This window comes from Schistocerca serialis, chromosome 1 (genome assembly GCF_023864345.2).
Source record: "Schistocerca serialis cubense isolate TAMUIC-IGC-003099 chromosome 1, iqSchSeri2.2, whole genome shotgun sequence".
Taxonomy (NCBI): Eukaryota; Metazoa; Arthropoda; class Insecta; order Orthoptera; family Acrididae; genus Schistocerca; species Schistocerca serialis.
This window is the reverse complement of record NC_064638.1, coordinates 426103361-426126091: the sequence shown is the minus strand read 5'-3', so window position 1 is coordinate 426126091 and position 22731 is coordinate 426103361. Positions and strand designations below refer to the sequence as shown.

Below are 22731 nucleotides of genomic sequence, written 5' to 3'. Positions count from 1 at the left end.
CATCCGAAAAATTGAAAAGGAAGCGATCGGTTGAGATGAACATTTCCAGGACCTCCGTAAACCTTTGTATGAAGAAAAGAAGGCTACCGTTCATTTCGACCCGGCAGCATCAATGAATTAAGTGATCATGTTATGAAGACGCTGCGTGATACGTACGAACAATTACTTGCATCTTTTCCAACTATAGCAGATTAACGGTAAGGTTATGATGGCAGATGAATGTGCTGTGTATTACAGTTCCTGATCTCGAAAACTTTGTATCTTGGCGAAAGAAAATCCTGAGAATAATCACTCCCGGCATGCTGCGTCAGACAAGCAGAAGCACATGGCAGCGAATGCAACTGTGCGCCGAGAATGATTGGCAGCGCACAGAGAGAGTTTGAAGTATGCAAGAAGTGTGCAAGAACATTCGCTTCTGTGTTATTCCATTCTTTTTCTGTTAAATACAATATCTGCTAGAACTTTGGAGTCGTTCCATGTCCCTGTTCGTCTCTCATGCTGCTTCTTGTTTCGATACAAAAAGATTAAGATCGTGACTTCTGGCCCACCCTGTACTTGTACCTTACGTAATCGTAATCCGAAACTCCCACTTAAAAGTGCCACAGTAATCTAGCTGTGTGGTTGTTACGGTCTGTTGTTGTTGTCTCCAGTCCGAAGACTGCTTCGATGCAGCTCTCCACGCTAATCTCTTCTTTTCCGAATAACTACAGTCACGTGCATTCATTTGGTGGTCTTCCTCTATAATTTTATCCCCCACATCTCCTTCCACTTCCGAACTAACTATTCTTTGATGTCTCAGCATGTGTTCTATCAACCGATGCCTTCTTTTTGTTAAATTGTGTCATAAATTTCTTTTCTCCCTGATTAGATTCAGTGCCTCTCCATTAGTTATCAGGTCCACCTATATGATCGTTAGCACGTTTCAAAAGCTTCTTGCGTATAGTATACAGTATTTATCGTCCAAGTTTCATCTCCTTATAAGGCTACACTCCAGACAGATAATTTCAGAAATACTCCTAATACTTAAATTTATATTAGCCGATAAGAATTTATGTTCTTTACGAACGTTTATCTCGACTATTGCCAGTCTACATTTTATATCATCTCTACGTCGACCATCATCAAATTTTTGCCTCTCAAATAGCAAAACTCGTCTACTACTTTTAGTGTGTCATTTCGTAATATAATTTCCTCAGTAGCACGTGATCTAGTTGGCCTATGTTCTATTACACTTTCATAAATTTATACGTTTACCTCATAACCTAATTCAAAGATCATATCCATATTGTTTAACAATCTTCCAAGTCATTTGCTCTTTCCGCCAGAATTACGACATCAACGGCATATCTTACTATTTAATTTCTTCTTCCTGAGATTAAGTTTTACAATTATCTTCCAAGTTTCCTTTACTGCTTGCTCAATGTACGAACTGAATAAAGTGGGAAGTAGGCCGCAACCTCTGTCCTACTTCCTTCTCAATTACTGCGTCCTTTCCATGGCCGGCCAATCTGTGAATAACAATCTGGTGGCTACATTCTCCCCCACTTCTCTCTCCCTGTCCAATTTGAAATGAGACTTTACAGGTACTGGTTCGCAGGGTTGGAGATGAGGCAGCACAGTGACATCAGGAGCGAACAAGAGATAAATTTACAGAAGAAATGTATACGCAATTGCGAATGCGATCAGACTTCAGCGGCACAACGTATTGGTGACACATGAAAACCCAGATTTTCCACTTTACGGGAGCGTTCGCCTTAACAATTTAACTATCCGAGAACACCTGCCGGACCGTGCCAAACCCCCATATATCACCGTGTGTTCATGTCCTACACTCGCACAGATTCTGCGCATTCCGCACAGGGAGAGACTTATTTGTAATTTTCGCGTCCTGACTAGACATGTAATAATATTTTGCAGCGTGTGTTTTTCGTTGTACTATGTAGTGTCCTTCAAACATGCACGCATCCCCCGATAGCCGATGATGCTAAGGTGACCACGCGCGTAAAGCGGGAAATCCGGGTTCGAGTCCAGTTCTGGCACAAATTTTGATATGTCACCAATAAGTTGTGCAGCTGAAGCCTAATCGTATTCGCGGTTGCCATGCGTGCATGCCTGAAGGACATTGCATCACTGCGTAGTACAGCTAAAAAAACGGACACTGCTAAATATTAGATAACAATTTCGTGATATTCGGTGCGTACAGTCAGAGCCTACCGATATCCATGTGTCTTTGAAAGGGATATCACATATGTCATTCCAAGTGGCAGGTGGTGGTACGTAGCAGCAATAGTTCGCATAGTCCCCTCCCGCCCCCCCCCCCCCCCCCCTCCCCATCGTCCCTCTCATGTTGTGTTGGCGTTTGCAAGGAGATTAAAAAATCTGCGGCGACACACAGAACAGGATAAATAAAAACATAGCAGAAGACTCACACATGAAGTGTAGGTGCCCATGATTGTTGTTGTGTCCTTGACCTTGTCATAAGTTCTACATTTCTACAACACTGATCTAGTTATAGCATCAGAATTGTAACAAAAGGCTAAATTAACGGCAAGAATAACAATATCGAATTTCCAAAAATCTTGACGTGTAAAAGCGACGATCTGTGTACAGCAGAGGTAACACAATTTCTTTATACCACTAGGTAAGGGAGCACACCGTGGTCATTGATGCATGGGTATATACTGGGTTATAATTAAATTTTTATTGTTCAATGGGGTTCTTCCATTTTTCTAGACTAATGTCATTTATAATCATCATAAGGAATTTACACCTAATTGGCACGTCGTTTTATATAGACGTGCGCTGTGCATTAGCACTCCTTTTTTTGTACTCTCGTGTATGAAATACGTTCTTGTGTACATACACTACTGGCCATTAAATTTGCTGCACCAATTAGAAATGCAGATGATAAACGGGTATTTATTGGACAAATATATTATACTCGAACTGACATGTGATTACATTTTCACGCAATTCGGCTGCATAGATCCTGAAGAATCAGTACCCAGAAACAACCACCTCTGACCGTAATAACAGCCTTGATACGCCTGGGCATTGAGTCAAACAGAGCTTGGATGGCGTGTACAAGTACAGCTGCCCATGCAGATTCAACACGATACCACAGTTCATCAAGAGTAGTGACTGGCGTATTGCGACGAGCCAGTTGCTTGGCCACCATTGACCAGACGTTTTCAATTGGTGAGAGATCTGGAAAATGTGCTGGCCAGGGCAGCAGTCGAACATTTTCTGTATCCAGAAAGGCCCGTACAGGACCTGCAACATGCGGTCGTGCATTATCCTGCTGAAATGTAGGGATCCGCAGGGATCGAATGAAGGGTAGAGTCACGGGTTGTAACACATCTGAAATGTAACGGCCACTGTTCAAAGTGCCGTCAATGCGAACAAGAGGTGACCGAGACGTGTAACCAATGGCACCCCATACCACCACGCCGGGTGATACGCCAGTATGGCGATGACGAATACACGCTTCCAATGCGCGTTCACCGCGATGTCGCTAAACACGGATGCGACCATCACGATGCTGTGAACAGAACCTGAATTCATCCGAAAAAATGACGTTTTGCCATTCGTGCACCCAGGTTCGTCGTTGAGTACACCATTGCAGGCGCTCCTGTCTGTGATGCAGCGTCAAGGGTAACCGCAGCCATGGTCTCCGAGCTGATAGTCCATGCTGTTGCAAACGTCGTCGAACTGTTCGTGCAGATGGTTGCTGTCTTGCAAACGTCCCCATCTGTTAACTCAGGGATGGAGACGTGGCTGCACGATCCGTTACAGCCATGCGGATAAGATGCCTGTCATCTCGACTGATAGTGATACGAGGCCGTTGGGATCCGGCACGGCGTTCCGTATTACCCTCCTGAACCCACCGATTCCATATTCTGCTAACAGTCATTGGATCTCGACCAACGCGAGCAGCAACGTCGCTATACGATAAACCGCAATCGCGATAGGCTACAATCTGACTTTTATCAAAGTCGGAAACGTGATGGTACGCATTTCTCTTTCTTACAAGAGGTATCACAACAACGTTTCAGGATACGCCGATCAACTGCTGTTTGTGTATGAGAAATCGGGTGGAAACTTTCCTCATGTCAGCACGTTGTAGGTGTCGCCACCGGCGCCAACCTTGTGTGAATGCTCTGGAAAGCTAATCATTTGCATATCACAGCATCTTCTTTCTGTCGGTTAAATTTCGCATCTGTAGCACGTCATCTTCTTGGTGTAGCAATTTTAATGGCCAGTAGTGTACATACATTAGTATGTATACATTGTTCATTGCATGTATCAGATGGCACTTCTGGGTTGTATGTTCGAATACCATGTTGATAAACACTTTTGAAATGGAGCGCATGGCGTACAACAAGACGTACTTTATGAAAATTTTTACTTTCACCTGTAGTTTCGAGGATGTATAGAGACAAAAAGTTTATTTTATCTGTGATAATAGGGGACTTGAAAAAATACAGCCACTAGACAATTTTTTAAATTGCATTTGTGTCAACAAACGTGTCAGTTTTTCACTCAAACGTTGAAGGCTGAAAGCCCAAAACGCGACCTGGTATAGACAGCTCAGGCACTTCGAGAACAGAGAGCGGTGAGCGGACTTATCAACCACGCACCATGACGACGATGGGCTGCGTGCGGATCTTCTTGGCCCTGGCGGCGTAGCGCAGCGTGTTGAGTGTCTCCGTCACGTTGGACCGCGCCGGCGAGATGCACGCGATCTGAAACAGACAGGGACAGTGAAGAGATTTGATCAATTGCCGGAGAAGTAGTCTCGAGTGTGTCGCATTATAGTCAACAAGTATCTCCAATTGCAGTGTCGTGTACTCTCTTGCCCATTTTCGACTAACGACTAGCACCGCGAGTTGCACGAACAGTTTGTACCGTTATTGAGTCTCGGAAGAATCGGCGTCTATGTCTGATTGTTCTGATTACGTGTATAAAGACATAGGAATGTACGTATTCACTAGTGCCGAAATTTACCAGTAAGTGATTTCTCTCTACCTGGTGTGAGCATTCAAGGGCCTACGGCGTGTGCTTTGCCTGTCTAGATCTTCTCCTCAACTGTTCCAATAGCAACGACCAGTTAAACTGTTAGTCGACGGATTCAGAGGTCCAAAATCCTTCGCAATGTTACAGTAGCTGAAGAAAATTGCAAGTGCAGTATGTGCGATGTCATACCACCTTATTAAAAATATCCAGTGGAGAGCTAATTTTCACGCAATTAATTAATTCACTAATTTTTACATACAGCTAATCTGAAGAATTTTTTTTGGGTCATCAGTCTTCTGACTGGTTTGATGCGGTCCGCCACGAATTCCTTTCCTGTGCCAACTTCTTCATCTCAGATAGCACATTGACCTATGTCCTCAATTATTTGCTGGATGTATTCCAATCTCTGTCTTCCTCTAGAGTTTTGGCCCTCCACAGCTGCCTCTAGGACGTCTTAACAGATGTCCTACAATCCTGTCTCTTCTCCTTCTCAGTGTTTTCCTCTTATTCCTTTCCTCTCTGATTCATTGCAGAACCTCCTCCTTCCAATCCTTATTTTCAACATTCACCAGAGACAAATGTTAAAAATGCTTAGACTCTCTTCTGCTCTGGTTTTCCCACAGTCCGTGTTTCAATGCCATACAATGATGTGCTCCAAACGCACATTCTCAGAAGTTTCTTCCTCAAATTAAGGCCTGCGTTGGATACGAATGGGCTTTTCTTGGCGAGGAATGCCCTTTTTGCCAGTGCGAGTCTGCTTTTTATGTCCTCCTTGCTCCTTCCGTCATTGGTTATTTTGTTGTCAAGGTATCAGAATTCCTTAACTTCATTTACTTCGTGACTACTAATTTTGATGTTTCTCGCTGTTCCCGTTTCTCCTACTTCTCATTAGTTTCGTCTTTCTTCGATTTACTATCAGTCCATTTTGTGTACTCATTCGATTGTTCATTCCATTCGGCAAATGGATCACTCAGGATAGCAATGTCATCATCGAATCGTATCATTGATATCCTTTTACCTAGAATCTTTATTCCACTCCTGAAACTTTCTTTTATTTTCATCATTGTTCCTCAATATTCAGGTTGAACAGTAGGAGCGAAAGACTACATCTTTGTCTTACATCCTTTTTAATCCAAGCACTTCGTGCTTGGTCGTCCACTTATTATACCATCTTGGCTCTCGCACATATTGTATATTACAAATCCTATGAATGTGTCTTTATTTTTCTTTAGTCTTGCTTCCTTTACCAACCGCGTCAGAATTGCCTTTACCTTTTCTAAAGCCAAACTGGTCGTCATCTAACACATCCTCAGTTTTCTTTCCCATGCTTCTGTGTATTATTCTTGTCAGAAACTTGGATACGTCAACTGTTAAGCTGATTACATAATTCTCGCACTTGTCAGCTGTTGCAGTCTTAGGAATTGTGTGAATGATCGTTTTCCGAATATCAGATGGTATATCGCCAGACTCACACATTCTACACACCAATGACAACAGTCGTTTTGTTGCAACTTTCCCCAATGATTTTAGAAATTCTGATGGAATGTTATCTATTTCTTCTGCCTTATTTGATCTTAAGTCCCCCAAAGCTCTCTTAAATTCTGATTCTAATATTGGATCCCCTATCTCTTCTAAATCGACTCCTGTTTCTTCTTCTACCACATCTTCACCTACATGGATATTCTGCAAACCACACTGAAGCACCTCGCAGACAAATCTTCCCCCTCACAGAGGCCCTGGAAGTACTGTTTCCACCTGTTAGCTCTCTCCTCTGCATTTAACAGTGGTATTCCCGTTTCATTCTTAATATTATCTCCTTTGCTTTTAATTTCACCTAACATTATTTTGATCTCGCTATATGCTGAGGCAGTCCTTCCGACATTCATTTCTTTTTCGATTTCTTCTAATTTTTTATGCAACCATTTCGCCTTGGCTTCCCTGTGCTTCCTATTTATTTCATTCCTCAGTGACTTGCATTTCTTTATTCCTGAATTTCCCTGAACATTTTTATACTTCCTTGTTTCATCGATTGGCTGAAGAATGCTAACAGCAGGAAAAGGCAGTTTTATTTACAAAACAAGTATTTCTTCTGTTACCCATGGTTTCATCGCAGTTACCTTCGATGTACGTATGTTTTTCTTTCCAACTTCTGTGAGTGCCCTTTTTAGAGATGTCCACTCCTCTTCAAATATACTGCTTATTGAGCTATTCCTTATTTCTCTATCTACAGCTTTAGAGAACTTCGAGCATATCTCGTCATTCCTTAGTACCTCCATATCCCACTACGTTGCGTATTGATTATTCCTGATTAATATCTTGAACTTCAGCCTACTCTTCATCACCACTACATTGTGATCTGAGTCCATATCTGCTCCTGGCCTTACAATCCAATATCTGACTTTGGATTCTCTGTCTGACCATGATGTAATCTAACTGAAATCTTAGAGCATCACCCGGCCTTTTCCAAGTGCAACCTTCTCCTCTTATATTTCTTGAACAGAGTATTCGCTATTACTAGCTGTAAATTATTACAGAATTCAATTAGACCGGCCACTGTGGCCAAGCGGTTCTAGGCGCTTCAGTCCGGAACCGCCCTGCTTCTACGGTCGCAGGTTCGAATCCTGCCTCGGGCATGGATGTGAGTGATGTCCTTAGGTTAGTTAGGTTTAAGTAATTTTAAGTCTAGAGGACTGATGACCTCAGATGTTAAGTCCCATAGTGCTCAGAGCCATTCGAACCAGGAGAGGCGCTGCAGGCGATGTCGTGCCATTAACAAAGGCACTCGCATCGGTCATCTGTTGCCATAGTCCATGAACGTCAAATTTCGTCTCATTATCCTAACTGTTGCGTTCGTCCTGTGTCCCACATTGATTTCTGCGGTTATTTTGTGCAGTGTTGTTTGTCTGTTCACACCGACAACTGTACGTAAACGCCGCTGCTCTCGGTAGTTAAAATAAAGGCCATCAGCCACTGCGCCGTCCGTAGTGAGAGGTAATGCGTGAAATGTGGTATTCTCGGCACGCTCTTGACACTGTGGATCTCGGAATATTGAATTCCCTAACGATTTTATAACCGGAATGTCCCATGCGACTAGCTCCAACTACCATTCGGCGTTGCCAAGTCTGTTAATTCCGTCCGTGCGGCCATAATCACGACGGGAAGCTATGAAGCACCTGAGAGCAAATGATAGCTCCACCAGTGCCTTGCCCTTTTATACCTTGAGTACGCGATACTACCGCCATTTCTATATGTGTATCACTGTTCCACGACTTTTGTCACCTCAGAGTATGGTTACTCTAGAGGGTATTTTACATACTACATTAACGTATTCCATTTCCTGTTTTAAATCTACAAAGTAAAGCTCTCATCGACCCGAATGTTGTTTTGATGAGCACAGTGCCTTACCAGGCATGGTCATATTGGAGGTAGTAAGCTGGCGACCTCATTCGGGGCTATGAACCAGCCAGTTGTAGTGGAGCTACAGTCTAACGTGGGCTCCGAGTCATGGTGCAACTCGCCAATTGTCGCATTGACAAACACTGACAGAGATGAAGGAAGTGGTGGGAGAGAGAATAAAGTCACACGAGTGACTTAGAACTGTATCAGTGACGTATGGCTTGTAATTTGACATTTTACCTCTGAGCCACCGAGACACACTACGTACTGCCGTCCGGTGTGGCCAAGCGGATCTAGGCGCGTCAGTCTGGAACTGCGAGACCGTTACGGTCGCAGGTTCGAATCCTGCCTCGGGCATGGATGTGTGTGATGTCCTTAGGTTATTTAGGTTTAAGTAGTTCTAAGTTCTACGGGACTGATGACCTCAGATGTGAAGTCCCATAGTGCTCAGAGCCATTTGAACCATTTTTGAACACTACGTCCTCTGTCAACCACTGTAATGTGCATGGCAGAAGTTACTTCTCGTCAATATTAGCTACTTCCTGGTCTATTTATTTCACGTGAGAACATAATTAAAGAAATGAAAGTGCTGAAAGTAGGTACCCTGGTACTGACAGAAACGAAGAAGGATGTGGACAAGGGGTGAGTGTAGACTGTATTCTCTGTTGAAGTGAAGTGAAATATAGTGAAAGAGCAAATTTAGAGGCAGCAGTTCCTGTGGAAAGAAAATGGTAGCCAGGAATGATTAATTCGATGGAGGTGAGTGAAACAATAATCAGCATAACAATAAAAAACTGAAATTAACTAGGGTGTGTGGACCTAACGAAGATGCCCTGAGGAGTAGAAGAGAGACTTCTTCGATTACCTACATAAAGTGGTTGACGAATGTCCAGATGGACATCAATTGTTAATAATGCGAAACTTAAAAGGATGAAGTGGAAAAAGATTATAAATGGTGAAAGTATGTGTCCATGGGGAGAGGATGTAGAGAGTGGTAACGGCAGGAAATTGATTAAGTTCTGTAAGGTTCAGAAGTACAATGTTACGAATGTCCAATTCCAGCATTAAAAAATTCATAAATACACCTGGGATAATCCCTCACGTAAACTAAAATCAATTATGGGCAAAGTAATAGTGCGCAGACAGAGGGTGAACTACGTACAAGATGTAAGGTTAGAAAGTGGAATAGACTGTGGCTCCGTTTTTATAAAGTTGCTTCAAAAATTGCTTTTCCGTTGAATATCAAGATAAAAGGGGAGGAGAAGGGAAAAGATCTTGGAGTACAATCATAAAGAGTCCAAAATATCCGAAACATTACTGCAAAAAGTAAGCGTGAAACGTTTGTGCTGGCGAAGATTAAATCTAAGACTGAATACAGGAGTGGAGTGCCAGTGAAACAGTCGATTAAGGAAGCAGCGGGGGAGGCTTTAGGAAAGAAAAGGGAGAGAAGAGTAAGAACTTAATTGATGACCACGGAGTAGTTTGGGATGGCTGAGGAAAGGAAGAAACTATATCACATATGATTAAGCTCTGGGAGTGAGGTGGATTGGAATAGATTCAAGGCAGATAAAAAGAGCGCTAAGAAATTAACAAGGAAGTTAAAATTTTGTTTCTGTTTGGATCCACAGCCTCTAAATACTTAATAAAAGAAAATATGGTCCACAGTAGGCCGTGTGTAAACGATCTTTATTTAAATCGATGTGTTAATTTCGACTACTTGTCATTTTCAAGAACGTGTGTGATATTAGGTATTACACATTGTAATTATCAAATTATATTTCTTTATACATACAAGGAAGATGTCGTAGTTCATCGTCACATTGGGAATGGATTCACATTAACATTACAACATCACCTGTCACATTGGTATTTATTTAGAAATGATAATCCTCAAAGCATCTTATAAAACGAAAAAGGCATGCTTTCATTGTATGTAGTGCTAATACTTGAACCAAAACACGAAGTTCATCAACGAAAAAAGCGAAAATCTGTTTCATTCCTGGGGAACCTACGGCAAAAGGTGGAAATGTAATTTGTATTATACATTTAATTTTTAAGAAAATAAATGGGTTTGTTAGTGGATTTACTCTAAACAATAATAATTCATTCCATTCCAAAGTTTGAAACATAAGTATAAAGACTGGCTTTTTTGGAAGAAGCATAATCAGCTAGTGATTTTTAATGCCGAGATTTAGTAATGGAATAGACTGAAAATTAAAAGTTATTGAGAGACTTAAAATAGCTGCGGGGCAAAATATAGTACTACGTTTGAAGAATGAAGACATGCGGACAATAAACTCGGCCAAAAAAGGGGCAGTATGGTCAACCAAGGAGACAAGGAAAGTAGGAAACCGGCTGAAACTACAAATAAAGCTGGGAAAGAAGAAGAGAAACGAGTATACTACTCATCGGGCCAGGCAGTTTTAGTTCACAGAAGTCATCCTGAGATAGAGTAAGGCAATTTTCAACCTTCGAAGGTTTCTCAGTTCGTATATTTACAAAATGGCTTTCCTTGTAACTTTTTGTCTAATGTACGAATCATAGTTTTCAAAGGATACTCTGCTTATGAAGTTCTACAACATAAGCTAGACTTTCTGCTGAAGACTAAATACTTCGTAAGTTATGAATTTTTAATCCATGTAAATATGGCATAAAAAGTTGTTATGGAACTCAATTACAAAGAGTTTCCGAATGGACTGACTTGATGATCCGAGTGTGTGTTCTACTTATGAATATTAGCTGCAAAACCCAATGAGAATAAACGCAAAATGTTTGTTACACACTGAATTATCATAAAAAAACCATAAAAATCAACAAAGTTGCAAGGTTAAATTATAACTGTAATTTAAGACATTTGCAAACTAGTCATTTACCCAAGAGTCCTCTTCCTCGTTGCCTGTATGCTTCTTTCTTAACGCAATAAATTGCATGGAACTGCTTTCATATATTAAGAGGGACAAAAATTAGTATGTACTTCACTGTGCAATAGCTGTATGTATTGCCTTGTGTGTGTGGTTATCGTACATGTAATCTAAAACATCTGAATGAAGCGTATTCTCAGAGACAGTGGACTCTATTCACATATCCACGTCTTTAACACCCTGACTACAAATGATCGGGATGGGCTGGCTGTGAGGGAGGATTCTCAGTATCTTCATTTCGAGCAGGTACAGCGTCTCGTATTATAAGAAAACTGTATATGTTTTGGGCTATGCCTCGAAGAAGAACGTTAACGGGTCGGACTGAAAGACAAAGGGCTAGGGAGACAACTTTTTGGCAGAAAAAGTAGTAGGGATGATGCCCATGTCGGTAACGATAATTCTATTGTTGTCCAGAAAGATACATTTAAATGTATAATTTTAAGAACTGTAATTGCGGTTTGATGAATTTGTATTTCAGATTTTATAATTCAAAACATTTCGCGTCTGAGGTGACTTTACACGATACAACGGCATTTACATTGTGTTGTTACAAGGGTAATTTAATTTCGCTCTATTAACACAAAATTTATTTTTCAATGCAGTGTATCAAAGACTCCCTTCAAATGATCGAACAATTAAAGAGAAAACAAAGAATTATTTCAAGAACACACGTAGCTACCACTGCCACGGATCTGTTCTGCGCCTAAAATTTCAGATACTTTAAGATACATGGTATAATTCATCACAGATCAGGTCCACTGATGCACTTGGTGTAATTTCGACCACAGGCGATACTAGTCCTATATAGTCCCCTTGCAGTGTATCGACCGATACTGAAATTTTGTTGTACATAACGATAAGGCGATCCTTTCAAAACAATTTTAGATGTACGAGATTTGGTAGAGAAATTGTTTACATAGTCGGCAAGTGGTTACAGCCGGTTTTTTTTAATTGAGGAGAGCCTTACCATGAGCGTGACTCCGCTGCCGGCGAGGCTGTCTGCGAGCAGCTTGGTGAGCTTGCTGTCTCGGTACGGGATGTGGCCCGCTTTCTTCCTGCTGTCGCTCAGCGAGGCGATGCAGTACCCTGGGGACAGGTACACAGCTTCACACACTCTGCATAGGGGAACACGAGCGTCACGAACAGAAATGCCCGCCTTCTCATCCTCTCTGTGAGAATGCTATGCTTAGTGTTGCTTTAGTGAATGTTGTAATTACTTACTTACGCATTTCGTTCGCCTGGGAAGTTTCAGTACCTCATGCCCTCTCTTACATCCAACCAAACATTTTTTGGGAGACAACATTACAATTTGTAGAGTGCGTGAGCAATATACACTAGTGTGCGAAACTTAAGAACGAAAGTAGCTTTCGCATGACATGTCAGTGCCAAAAAGGTAGCTCGATGAAACTTGGACCATTCGTAGAAAGAAGTGCTACAGTATAGCATATAAGGTAACCTACAGAAATACCCAGTCAGACGAACGGAAATGACACTTTTATTGAAAGACAATAGATCTTATAATTAAATGTTTCCTTGAGACATTTAAGTCTCTTTTTATTATCTACGATAATGATCGAAGCAGACGAAACGAATTAAAATTTGTGCTGTGGCCGGGACTCGAACCCGGGTCTTCTTGCTTGCGAGGCAAAAATACTAACCATTACACTACCACAGCACCATAGTCAGGCCTTCTACATGAGCTACCTAAGGTAAGTGCCCTCCCGAACACAAACTTCAATTCATTTTCCCTTATATATTGTCACTACTGCCAGGGCTCTCCGATATATAAGGGAAAATGAATTGAAATTTGTGTTCGGGAGGGCACTCAGCTTGGGTAGTTCGTGCAGCAATGTTGACCATTGTGCTGTGTAGTGTAACGGTTAGCATTTCTGCCTAACAAGCAGCCGGCACGGTAGCTCAGCGTGTTCGGCCAGAGGGATACGTACCCTTTGTAATAACAAAAACTGAGTTAATCGATCATCAACGAACTTAATCGGATGTCTGACGACGTCCGCCCCGAACTGAGTTAATCGATCATCAACGAACTTAATCGGATGTCTGACGACGAGCAGATACAACCAACAAATGCGAACAAAATCAGATAAAAAAAAAAAAAAAGCAAGAAGACCCGGGTTCTAATCCCGGCCACACCACAAATTTTAATTCATTTCGTCTTCTTCGATCATGAAAGACAATAATTACACTGAAGTCAACGAGATATATGTTGGTCCCGTGGACATAATAAAAGGTGGGATATGATTCTTAATTGGGTGTGTGATAAGCAGAGAAGGCTCTGCAATAACTCCCTTACTGGCCACGAGGATGGTAACGAGTTCCTGTGGTAGGGCTTTCCATTCCTCCATCAGCGCTTTTGACAACCGCTACAATACTTCTCCCCAACGCATCCGAAGTGTGCTCGATGGAACTCAAGAGGGGAGAACGGCCAGGCCAGTCGATTCACCTCCTTCCAAGAGCTTCTCCATCTGTGCTATTAGATGCGGTCGCGCATTGTCATGCGTAAGATTGAAGTCGGGGCCGAATGCCCTCCTCAAAAGACGCACACGGTGTAGGAGTACAGTGTCACAATAGCGTTGACTGGTGACCGTGCCGTGTGCAGAGGCAACATTATGCCTCCTCATACCATACACCTGGATCCCCAAAACGATCATGTTTGACATCGTTCGTGGGTACATTACGTGTTACCACCAACTGCTATATGAGAGTACGCCCATAATCAGTAATCAGACTTAATCTGCTCTCATTAGAGAGGACCACACCACCGCACTCCTCGTTGATTCAGCCCATAAGCTCTTGCCAAAATCGCGATCTGTTCCTCCACTGGCGGGTGTCAGCAGAACACAACGTACTGGTTGTCCAGCAGAGGGACCGTCTCCACGTAGTCGCCGTCATACTGTGGATCGTGGCATTGCGTGCCTTGCAGCTCCGGTAAATTGCAATTGCACCAGCTGTTTGACGTGGGTCCCATCTTGCCTGTTGCACAATATAGTGGTCAACTGCTGCTGTAGTACACCGTGGTCGACCCTCTCCTATTTTGGGCTCTGGCCTGGTAGCCGAGCGGTTCTAGGCGCTTCAGTCCGGAACCGCGCTGCTGCTACGGTCGCAGGTTCGAATCCTGCCTCGGCCATGGATGTGTGTGATGACCTTATATTAGTTAGGTTTAAGTAGCTCTAAGTCTAGGGGACTGATGCCCTCAGATGTTAAGTCCCATAATGCTTAGAGCCATTTGAACCATTTTTTTCTCTTTTGGGCAGGAACGCTAGCTATGCACGTCGAACAATGCTGTGAGCAGTACCAAACTTCCGGGGTACGCTTGTCACACTTCGTCTTCTTCTAGTCTTCCCATGATTATCTCCATTGTAAAGTTGCTCATATGTTGTCTCTGGGCCACGTTGCAATGAAGAACACTACCACAGTGCACCGTAAATTGCGCGGTGATTGAGGTACCCTCTCTTTTCCCGCTCCTTCAGCCACCTCGTGTTGCGGGACCAGCCCTATTTGGCATTACAGAAATGCTGGCTTTTCGCCACGTGACTTCTGGCTTTCTATGCTCGACTGGGAGATTTGTGGCAATATGCTCCCGCACTATTATTCATTTCCGCCTATTACTTAATATTTTATGTTGCTTTATTTAGCTCGTCCTTAAATTTTGCAGAGACCGTGACACGCATCATAGCCCCTAGTATATAGTCTATCCAACAGCCACGGGTGTAACTACCACTGCATATCCATCATGCGAAGCTAGGCCGACGTATTCCAGCAGCCACCCACAGAGGTCACCAATGACAAGGGACTATGTTGGACGTCGCTTGTCACGTGCACCGAATTGCGCAAAGGTGTGGTACGACTTGGCGCTAGCAGCTAAAAGCGCGGAGCCAGACTGTCATACCGCGCTGTCTCCGCTTTATGAACAACGTGGTTATAGCTAAACTTTCGCTACCTGAGAGAGTGTAGATGGAAAACTATGTTCAGTAAGGGTATCCAACTTTATAGGACTGATGTTCAGACTGTGAGCTGCAGATTTGCATTGTTAGTAGTGTTAATGTCATGGCCTGCCGTTAGGTGCGGGAACTGGTACGGCGACATAGAGATGAAACACAAGCAGCTGCTGAGAGTCAACATGAGTCTATACGAGGCGAGCAGAGCTTTTCTTGTAAAGGTGTTTTATCAAACCAACAGCAATAGCGATAATTAATTGAAACCCTCAGCTCCCGACGAGTGCTAATGATATACCTCGGTGGGGACAGCCGAAAATTTGTGCCCTGACCGGGACTTTTTTTTGTTGATCTCATTTTGTTCTATATTGTTCGTTGAATTTGTTCGGGGCGGACGTCCGATGACACCCATTTAGTTTCTCCGTTGATATGTTCACTCAGTTTTTTGTTACAGAGGGTAGCTAACCCTCTGACCGAACACGCTGAACTACCGTGCCGGCTATCACGTGAGACCCACGTTCCCAGCTGTCCACAAACTACATACGTAATGTTCCTAATAGATATTTGCCCATCCACTCATTACTCGTGCCAGCTAAGGTGCACGGTCATCAGTGGTACCTGTTTTTTCGAGAACAGTTACTATCTTCATATATAGTTAAAGTCTACCCGGCCATCGACCTTCGTCTGTGCGAATGCGCAAAGGTTGCCCGAACTCTTACGGGAATCATCACCTTAGTGTGTGCGAGTAATGAGTGGATGGGCAAATATCTATTAAGACCATTACGTATGTAGATTGTGGACGATTGGGAATGTGGGTCTCACGGGAAGCGTGCAAGGGATAACTTCCTGCAGTCGCGCTATTCATCTGTGTCCTCGGTGGCTCAAAAATGGTTCAAATGGCTCTGAGCACTATGGGACTTAACAGCTATGGTCATCAGTCCCCTAGAACTTAGAACTACTTAAACCTAACTAACCTAAGGACATCACACAACACCCAGTCATCACGAGGCAGAGAAAATCCCTTATCCCGCCGGGAATCGAACCCGGGAACCCGGGCGCGGGAAGCGAGAACGTCGGTGGCTCAGATTGATAGAGCGTCTGCCATGTAAGCAGGAGATGACGGGTTCGAGTCCCGGTCGGGGCACACATTTTCGGCTATCTCCATCGAGGTATATCAACAACACCTGTCGGCAGCTGAGGGTTTCAATTAATTATCATTTATTCTAGAGAAGCTGCACGGTATCATTGGTATCTGTTCTTTCGAGAACAGTTACCATCTTCATAAACAGCAATAGTGTTGCTGCTCTTCGCAAGTATCGACGCATCAAAGGAATACGGAAAGATTCTCTTTCCGCATCGGAACTGAAGTACGGGAATGGCAAGTTTGAATTAACTGGCGATTTGGCAGTTCCTCCTGGGAGCTGTTATTGTTGCCATGGCTGAAAATGTGAGCGCAGTGTACGATCTTCAAACAGTGCACGAGTTGTGTCACGACAACTGAACATTCTGTTATCCACCGCTGCTTCGGACAGCAGAAGAGCCATATGTAGTACTATTCCAGGCTGTCGTGGATGCAGACGGTCGTAACACTGAATACGTTTGTGACATGGAACGTAAAATAGTACGCAATTAACAAATGTTATTCCCTTTGTGTGAAATTTAAAAAAGAGTTTCCTTTTAATAATTTATTCGTTATTTCTCTTACGCACATCCTTAAAAATGTTTCTACAATGTTTCGTTGACCTACGATGACCCCTTTTCAATAGCAGCCCTCGGAAACAGCAATAGCAGCCCTCTGAAACAGCGAAAGTTTAATTATAACCCGCTGCGGCTTAGTTGGCACTCAGCTCTGAAGTCAGTTCTGGAACCTAGAGGGCGCCAAGAGATGTCCCAGAGTGAGTCTTTGAGTGGGTCCGTGTATCGGACCGAAGAAGGACACTCTTCGACAGTGTTTACAAAAGGACAGAAAGTGCATTGTGACATTGGACTTAGTCTCTAATAGGACTGTTATGGACTTGCATTGTACACCAGGCTTGAAGTTGAGTATTTGTGTTCTTATAATAAAATGTGTCTTTGGAACACTGTGCTGTTATCATTTCGTTAGTTATGTTTCTAGAAGGCGTGCATGATGTGAAGTTGGGAGTAGTGCCCCCGTGATACTAACATCAGCCGCACCTTGATGAAGTAGGTATCAGAGTGGGTATTAGAGATGACGACGACGGGGACGATGTTGACAATATGAATAGTAATGATGATATGGAATTTAAGACATGTAGTGTTATTAACATTATATGAAGGCCTTTTTTCCCAATTACGTCGTCAGATGTGAGTAATGACAACTAACAAATGAGTGGCTACAGTACAGACGGAATAAATGTGTAGAGAAAGTTGATTAGTCAGAGGAAGAAAGAGAAATAATTGGGTAAGATTAGAAGATTAGATGGAAGGAAAAAATAGAAAAGCATGAGACTAGCACAGATGGTTTTTAATATGGTAGATGCTGGTTACCTGTTGGGCTGAGCCGGCCTAATGTGGCCGAGCGGTTCTAGGCGCTTCAGTCTGGAACCGCGCGACCGCTACGGTCGCAGGTTCGAATCCTGCCTCGGGCATTTATGTGTGTGATGTCCTTAGATTAGTTAGGTTTAAGTAGTTCTAAGTTCTAGGGGACTGATGACCTCAGAAGTTAAGTCCCATAGCGCTCAGAGCCATTTGAACCATTTTTTGTTGGGCAGAAATAAAACAGCTGAGATATACCGCGCGGGAAGCAATGCCAATGATAACAATTAAAGCCTTAATTTCATCCTGAATCGAGAGTGGTTTTCCCTAAGACGAAACTTACAGGTCAATTTGTTCCACATTCTGTGGCCGAAATGGAGAGAAAAAAAACTTTCTGTTCTGTCTTACGGCAGGTCTTGTCATGGGGGAAGCCTCGCCAGAGAGGTCCACCGCATGAGCGTCTAGGGGAGTGATTCCAGTGGTGGTTTCCCGTTGCCTTTCACTGATGATGATGATGATGATGAAATGATAATGAGGGCACCCAGTCCCTGAGCAGAGAAAATCTCCGACCCAGCCGGGAATAGCAACCGGGCCCCTTGGGGTTACAGACCGCCTCACTGACCACTGAGTTATCGGGGCGGACGAAATGCACAAGGAGATGGAGAAAGATTTAGTGCTACGGAAGAACAGAACCAAGATGCTATACGTATCTGACCTGGTACTGCAGTTATGGAATGGTGATAGGTATTTGATTTGTGGGGAGAGGCATTGAGGACACGAATGACAAAGGAACCTATGAAGTAAACAGAGCTATGAAAATCACTTCGCCTAAGTGGCTGCATCCAACTAACTGAGTTTAAGTGTGACTGATGAGATCACACCACCGATTATTGTACTCACATCTTTCACTAGCTCGGATGGTCTGGAGACTGCACTGTTTGTGCATTGTTGAACTGCGGGGAGAAATAAAAATTTGGAAACACCACAATACGTTACCATGGTAACGATGATGCAGGCGGACAGCGAGCACGCACCCTTCTTAGCAAATCAGACCACAAAGGCTCAATAACATTGCGATTCGGTGACTGTGGTGGCGAGAGGAGATGTGACAGTTCATCTTGGTGGTCATAAAACCAGTCACGGACGATGCCAGTTGTGTGAGCAGAGCCTCTGTCGCCTTCGAACGCAGCCTCACCGCTGGGGAGCAAACATGCTATCGTCGGACGGGCCTAATGAGCAGAAGTGGTCACACAAACCCTGGCGGTAATGCGATCTAGCAGAGCAACCGTAGGGCCCATCAATAACCGGACAATGGTGCAAAAATCATCACCGAACCCCACCATTTTCTACTCCTGGGACGTAAACTCGACCAGAAATTGGAAACAGTGTGAAACAAGACTCATCCGACCAAATGACTGTCTTCAATTGCTCCAAAGTCCAGGTCTCATGGTTTCACCGCCACAGTTTCGTGTTAATGACATTTGCATCATTGATGACTGGTTTTGGAATTCCCGCTCGTCTTGCAGTGCTTTGCTTACGGATTTCCCTCCGTGCTGTTTTGGTGCTGATAGGGTTCGCGAGTGCTACATTCAGTTCTGCAGTTCCGTTTTCATCTACCATCCGCTTATCTTTCGTCACGATCCTGTCCAACAACCGTCCGTCACGATCACTCAACACACATACACTTTCGTCCACATTGTAACTTAGCCAATGATGTTTCTCCGCTTTCCCTGTATGTGGTATACATCTTCGATATGGCGCCTCTTGAAACGTCAAACGAGCACCAACAATTTACGCATCTTCGAATTCACTTACCTCCGACATAACGCACTCAGAACTACATAAAACACTGCTCTGACCTCGATTCACACTTGAAACTTATTGAGCACATTGCATAGGTGGTGTTTGTGGTGAAATACAGTAGGCCACTATGTGATCAAAAGTATCCGGACACTCCCAAAAACTTACGTTCTTCATATTAGGTACATTATGCTCCCATCTACTGCAAGGTACTTCATATCAGCGACGTCAGTAGCCATTAGACACCGTGAGAGAGCAGAATGGGGCGCTCCGCAGAACTCACGGATTTCGAACGTTGTCAGGTGATTGGGTGTCCCTTGTGGCATACGTCTGTACGCGAGATTTCCACACTCCTAAACATCCATAGGTCTATTGTTTCCGACGTGACAGTGACGTGGAAACGTGGAGGGTCACGTACAGCACAAAAGCGTACAGGCCGACCTCGTCTGTTGACTGACAGCGACCGCCGACAGTTGAAGAGGGTCGTAAAGTGTAATAGGCAGACATATATCCACACCTTCACAAAGGAATTCTAAACTGCATCAGGATCAATTGCAAGCGCTATTACAGTTAGGCGGGAGGTGAGAAAACTTGGATTTCATGGTCGAGCGGCTGCTCATAAGCCACATATCACGCCGGTAAATGCAAAACGACGCCTCGCTTGGTGTAAGGATCGTAAACATTGGACGACTGAACAGCGGAAAAATGTTGTGTGGAGTGACGAATCACGGCACACACGTGGCGATCCGATGGCAGGGCGTGGGTATGGCGAATGCCCGGTGAACTTCATCTGCCAGAGTGTGTAGTGCAACAGTAAAATTCGGAGGCGGTGGTGTTATGCTGTGGTGGTGTTTCTCACGGAGGGAACTTGCACCCCTTGTTGTTTTGCGGAGCACTATCACAGCACAGGCCTACCCTTGATGTTTTAAGCACCTCCTTGCCCCTTACTGTTGAAGAGCAGTTCGGGGATGGCGATTACATGTTTCCCCAAGAAACCTTCCAGCACGTTATTGAACGTATGCCTGCGAGAGTGGAAGCTGTCTTCAAGGCTAATGGTGGGTCAACACCATACTGAATTCCAGCATTACCGATGGAGAGCGCCTGGAACTTGTAAGTAATATTGAGCTAGGTGTCCGGATACTTTTGATCACATAGTGTCTGGTCAAGCATGCGTTACTCGTGATATTTCCATATTTTTGTCCAACGCCTGCAAATTATATTTTGTGAGACTTCTTTTCAGAAAAGAGGTAGGAAACATAGCAGTTTAGTTATTTTCAGCTCCATGATGAGTTGATGCGAACTCTATGAATAGTACAAAGAATGGTCGATGGTTGTGAAACTGAACTAACCTTCCTCTCACCTCAAAAAATGGTTCAAATGGCTCTGAGCACTAAGGGACTTAACTTCGGAGGTCATCAGTCCGGTAGAACTTAGAACTACTTAAATCTAACTAACCTAAGGACATCACACATATCCATGCCCGAGGCAGGATTCGAACCTGCGACCGTAGCGGTTACGCGGTTCCAGACTGTAGCGCCTAGAACCGCTCGGCCATCTCGGCCGGCCCACCCACCTCAGTTCATAATTTAATTTTATAATTGAACTGAACTTTGTGTAAAAAAAATGGGTTAATCGAAGTAAACAAGTCACTCGTGCCACCCATTGACCGTATGTAAAAGTAAGAAATTGGAGGCTTTTGAATACTGGCTATTCTGACCTAGCTGGACACGAATTGCATGTCGGAAAGAAAACATGGTGACCGACAAAATGTATTCCTTACTCCACTGACACCAACGACTTCTTCCGATAAGAATGAGAAATTGGAGTAATACGAAAAGACAGATTCAGCGGGAGTAGCGAAGAAAATATATGAAGAACGATGCGCTTCAGGCAGTAATAGAACTCTACTTTGTCTCGTGGAATGTTCGTTACCGAATTGCAGTGTCGCTACTCAATTTTTTTAAATTTAGATTAATAAGAAGTTGTAAGGATGCCACCACGAAGTATTTGAGTGGCAAACACAGGCCGGTAGATACAATGTTGTGACATGTGCGTTAGAATAACACATCCGCAAAAGCAGTGAGAGATGGCTAGCCATACTCAGTGCAAGTCTGCATCGCACAGCAGTAATAGCCCAAGTGGGTTAGGCAATGTCACCACTCCAGGGCAAGACACTTGTTCTACATCTACATCTACATTTATACTCCGCAAGCCATCCAACGGTGTGTGGCGGAGGGCACTTTACCTGCCACTGTCATTACCTCCCTTTCCTGTTCCAGTCACGTATGGTTCGCGGGAAGAACGACTGCCGGAAAGCCTCCGTGCGCGCTCGAATCTCTCTAATTTTACATTCGTGATCTCCTCGGGAGGTATAAGTAGGGGGAAGCAATATATTCGATACCTCATCCAGAAACGCACCCTCTCGAAACCTGGACAGCAAGCTACACCGCGATGCAAAGCGCCTCTCTTGCAGGGTCTGCCATTTGAGTTTGCTAAACATCTCCGTAACGCTATCACGCTTACCAAATAACCCTGTGACGAAACGCGCCACTCTTCTTTGGATCTTCTCTGTCTCCTCTGTCAACCCGACCTGGTACGGATCCCACACTGATGAGCAATACTCAAGTATAGGTCGAACGAGTGTTTTGTAAGCCACCTCCTTTGTTGATGGACTGCATTTTCTAAGGACTCTCCCAATGAATCTCAACCTGGCACCCGCCTTACCAATAATTAATTTTATATGATCATTCCACTTCAAATCGTTCCGCACGCATACTCCCAGATATTTTACAGAAGTAACTGCTTCCAGTGTTTGTTCCACTATCATATAATCATACAGTAAAGGATCCTTCTTTCTATGTATTCGCAATACATTGCATTTATCTATGTTAAGGGTGAGTTGCCACTCCCTGCACCAAGTGCCTACCCGCTGCAGATCTTCCTGCATTTCGCTGCAATTTTCTAATGCTGCAACTTCTCTGTATACTACAGCATCATCCGCGAAAAGCCGCATGTAACTTCCGACACTACCTACTAGGTCATTTATATATATTGTGAAAAGCAATAGTCCCATAACACTCCCCTGTGGCACGCCAGAGGTTACTTCAACGTTTGTAGACGTCTCTCCATTAAAAACAACATGCTGTGTT

The 22731-nt window shown here is 43.7% G+C and overlaps 1 protein-coding gene and 1 non-coding gene across 2 annotated transcripts in view; both read right to left on the bottom strand.

Moving 5' to 3' along the window:
• The window catches only part of LOC126457630 (kinesin-like protein KIF12), a gene marked incomplete at its 5' end in the record, with an annotated part of 606856 nt that overhangs the window by 98705 nt on the left and 485420 nt on the right, over positions 1–22731 (bottom strand). Inside the window, 2 exons of the mRNA XM_050094104.1 lie at positions 4641–4745; positions 12301–12419. Of these exons, the coding sequence (XP_049950061.1) occupies positions 4641–4745; positions 12301–12419 (224 nt within the window). The remainder of the gene's footprint in view (positions 1–4640; positions 4746–12300; positions 12420–22731) is intronic.
• On the bottom strand, positions 12936–13008 carry Trnaa-cgc (transfer RNA alanine (anticodon CGC)). The gene has a single exon. It is a non-coding gene; the product is annotated as a tRNA-Ala (tRNA).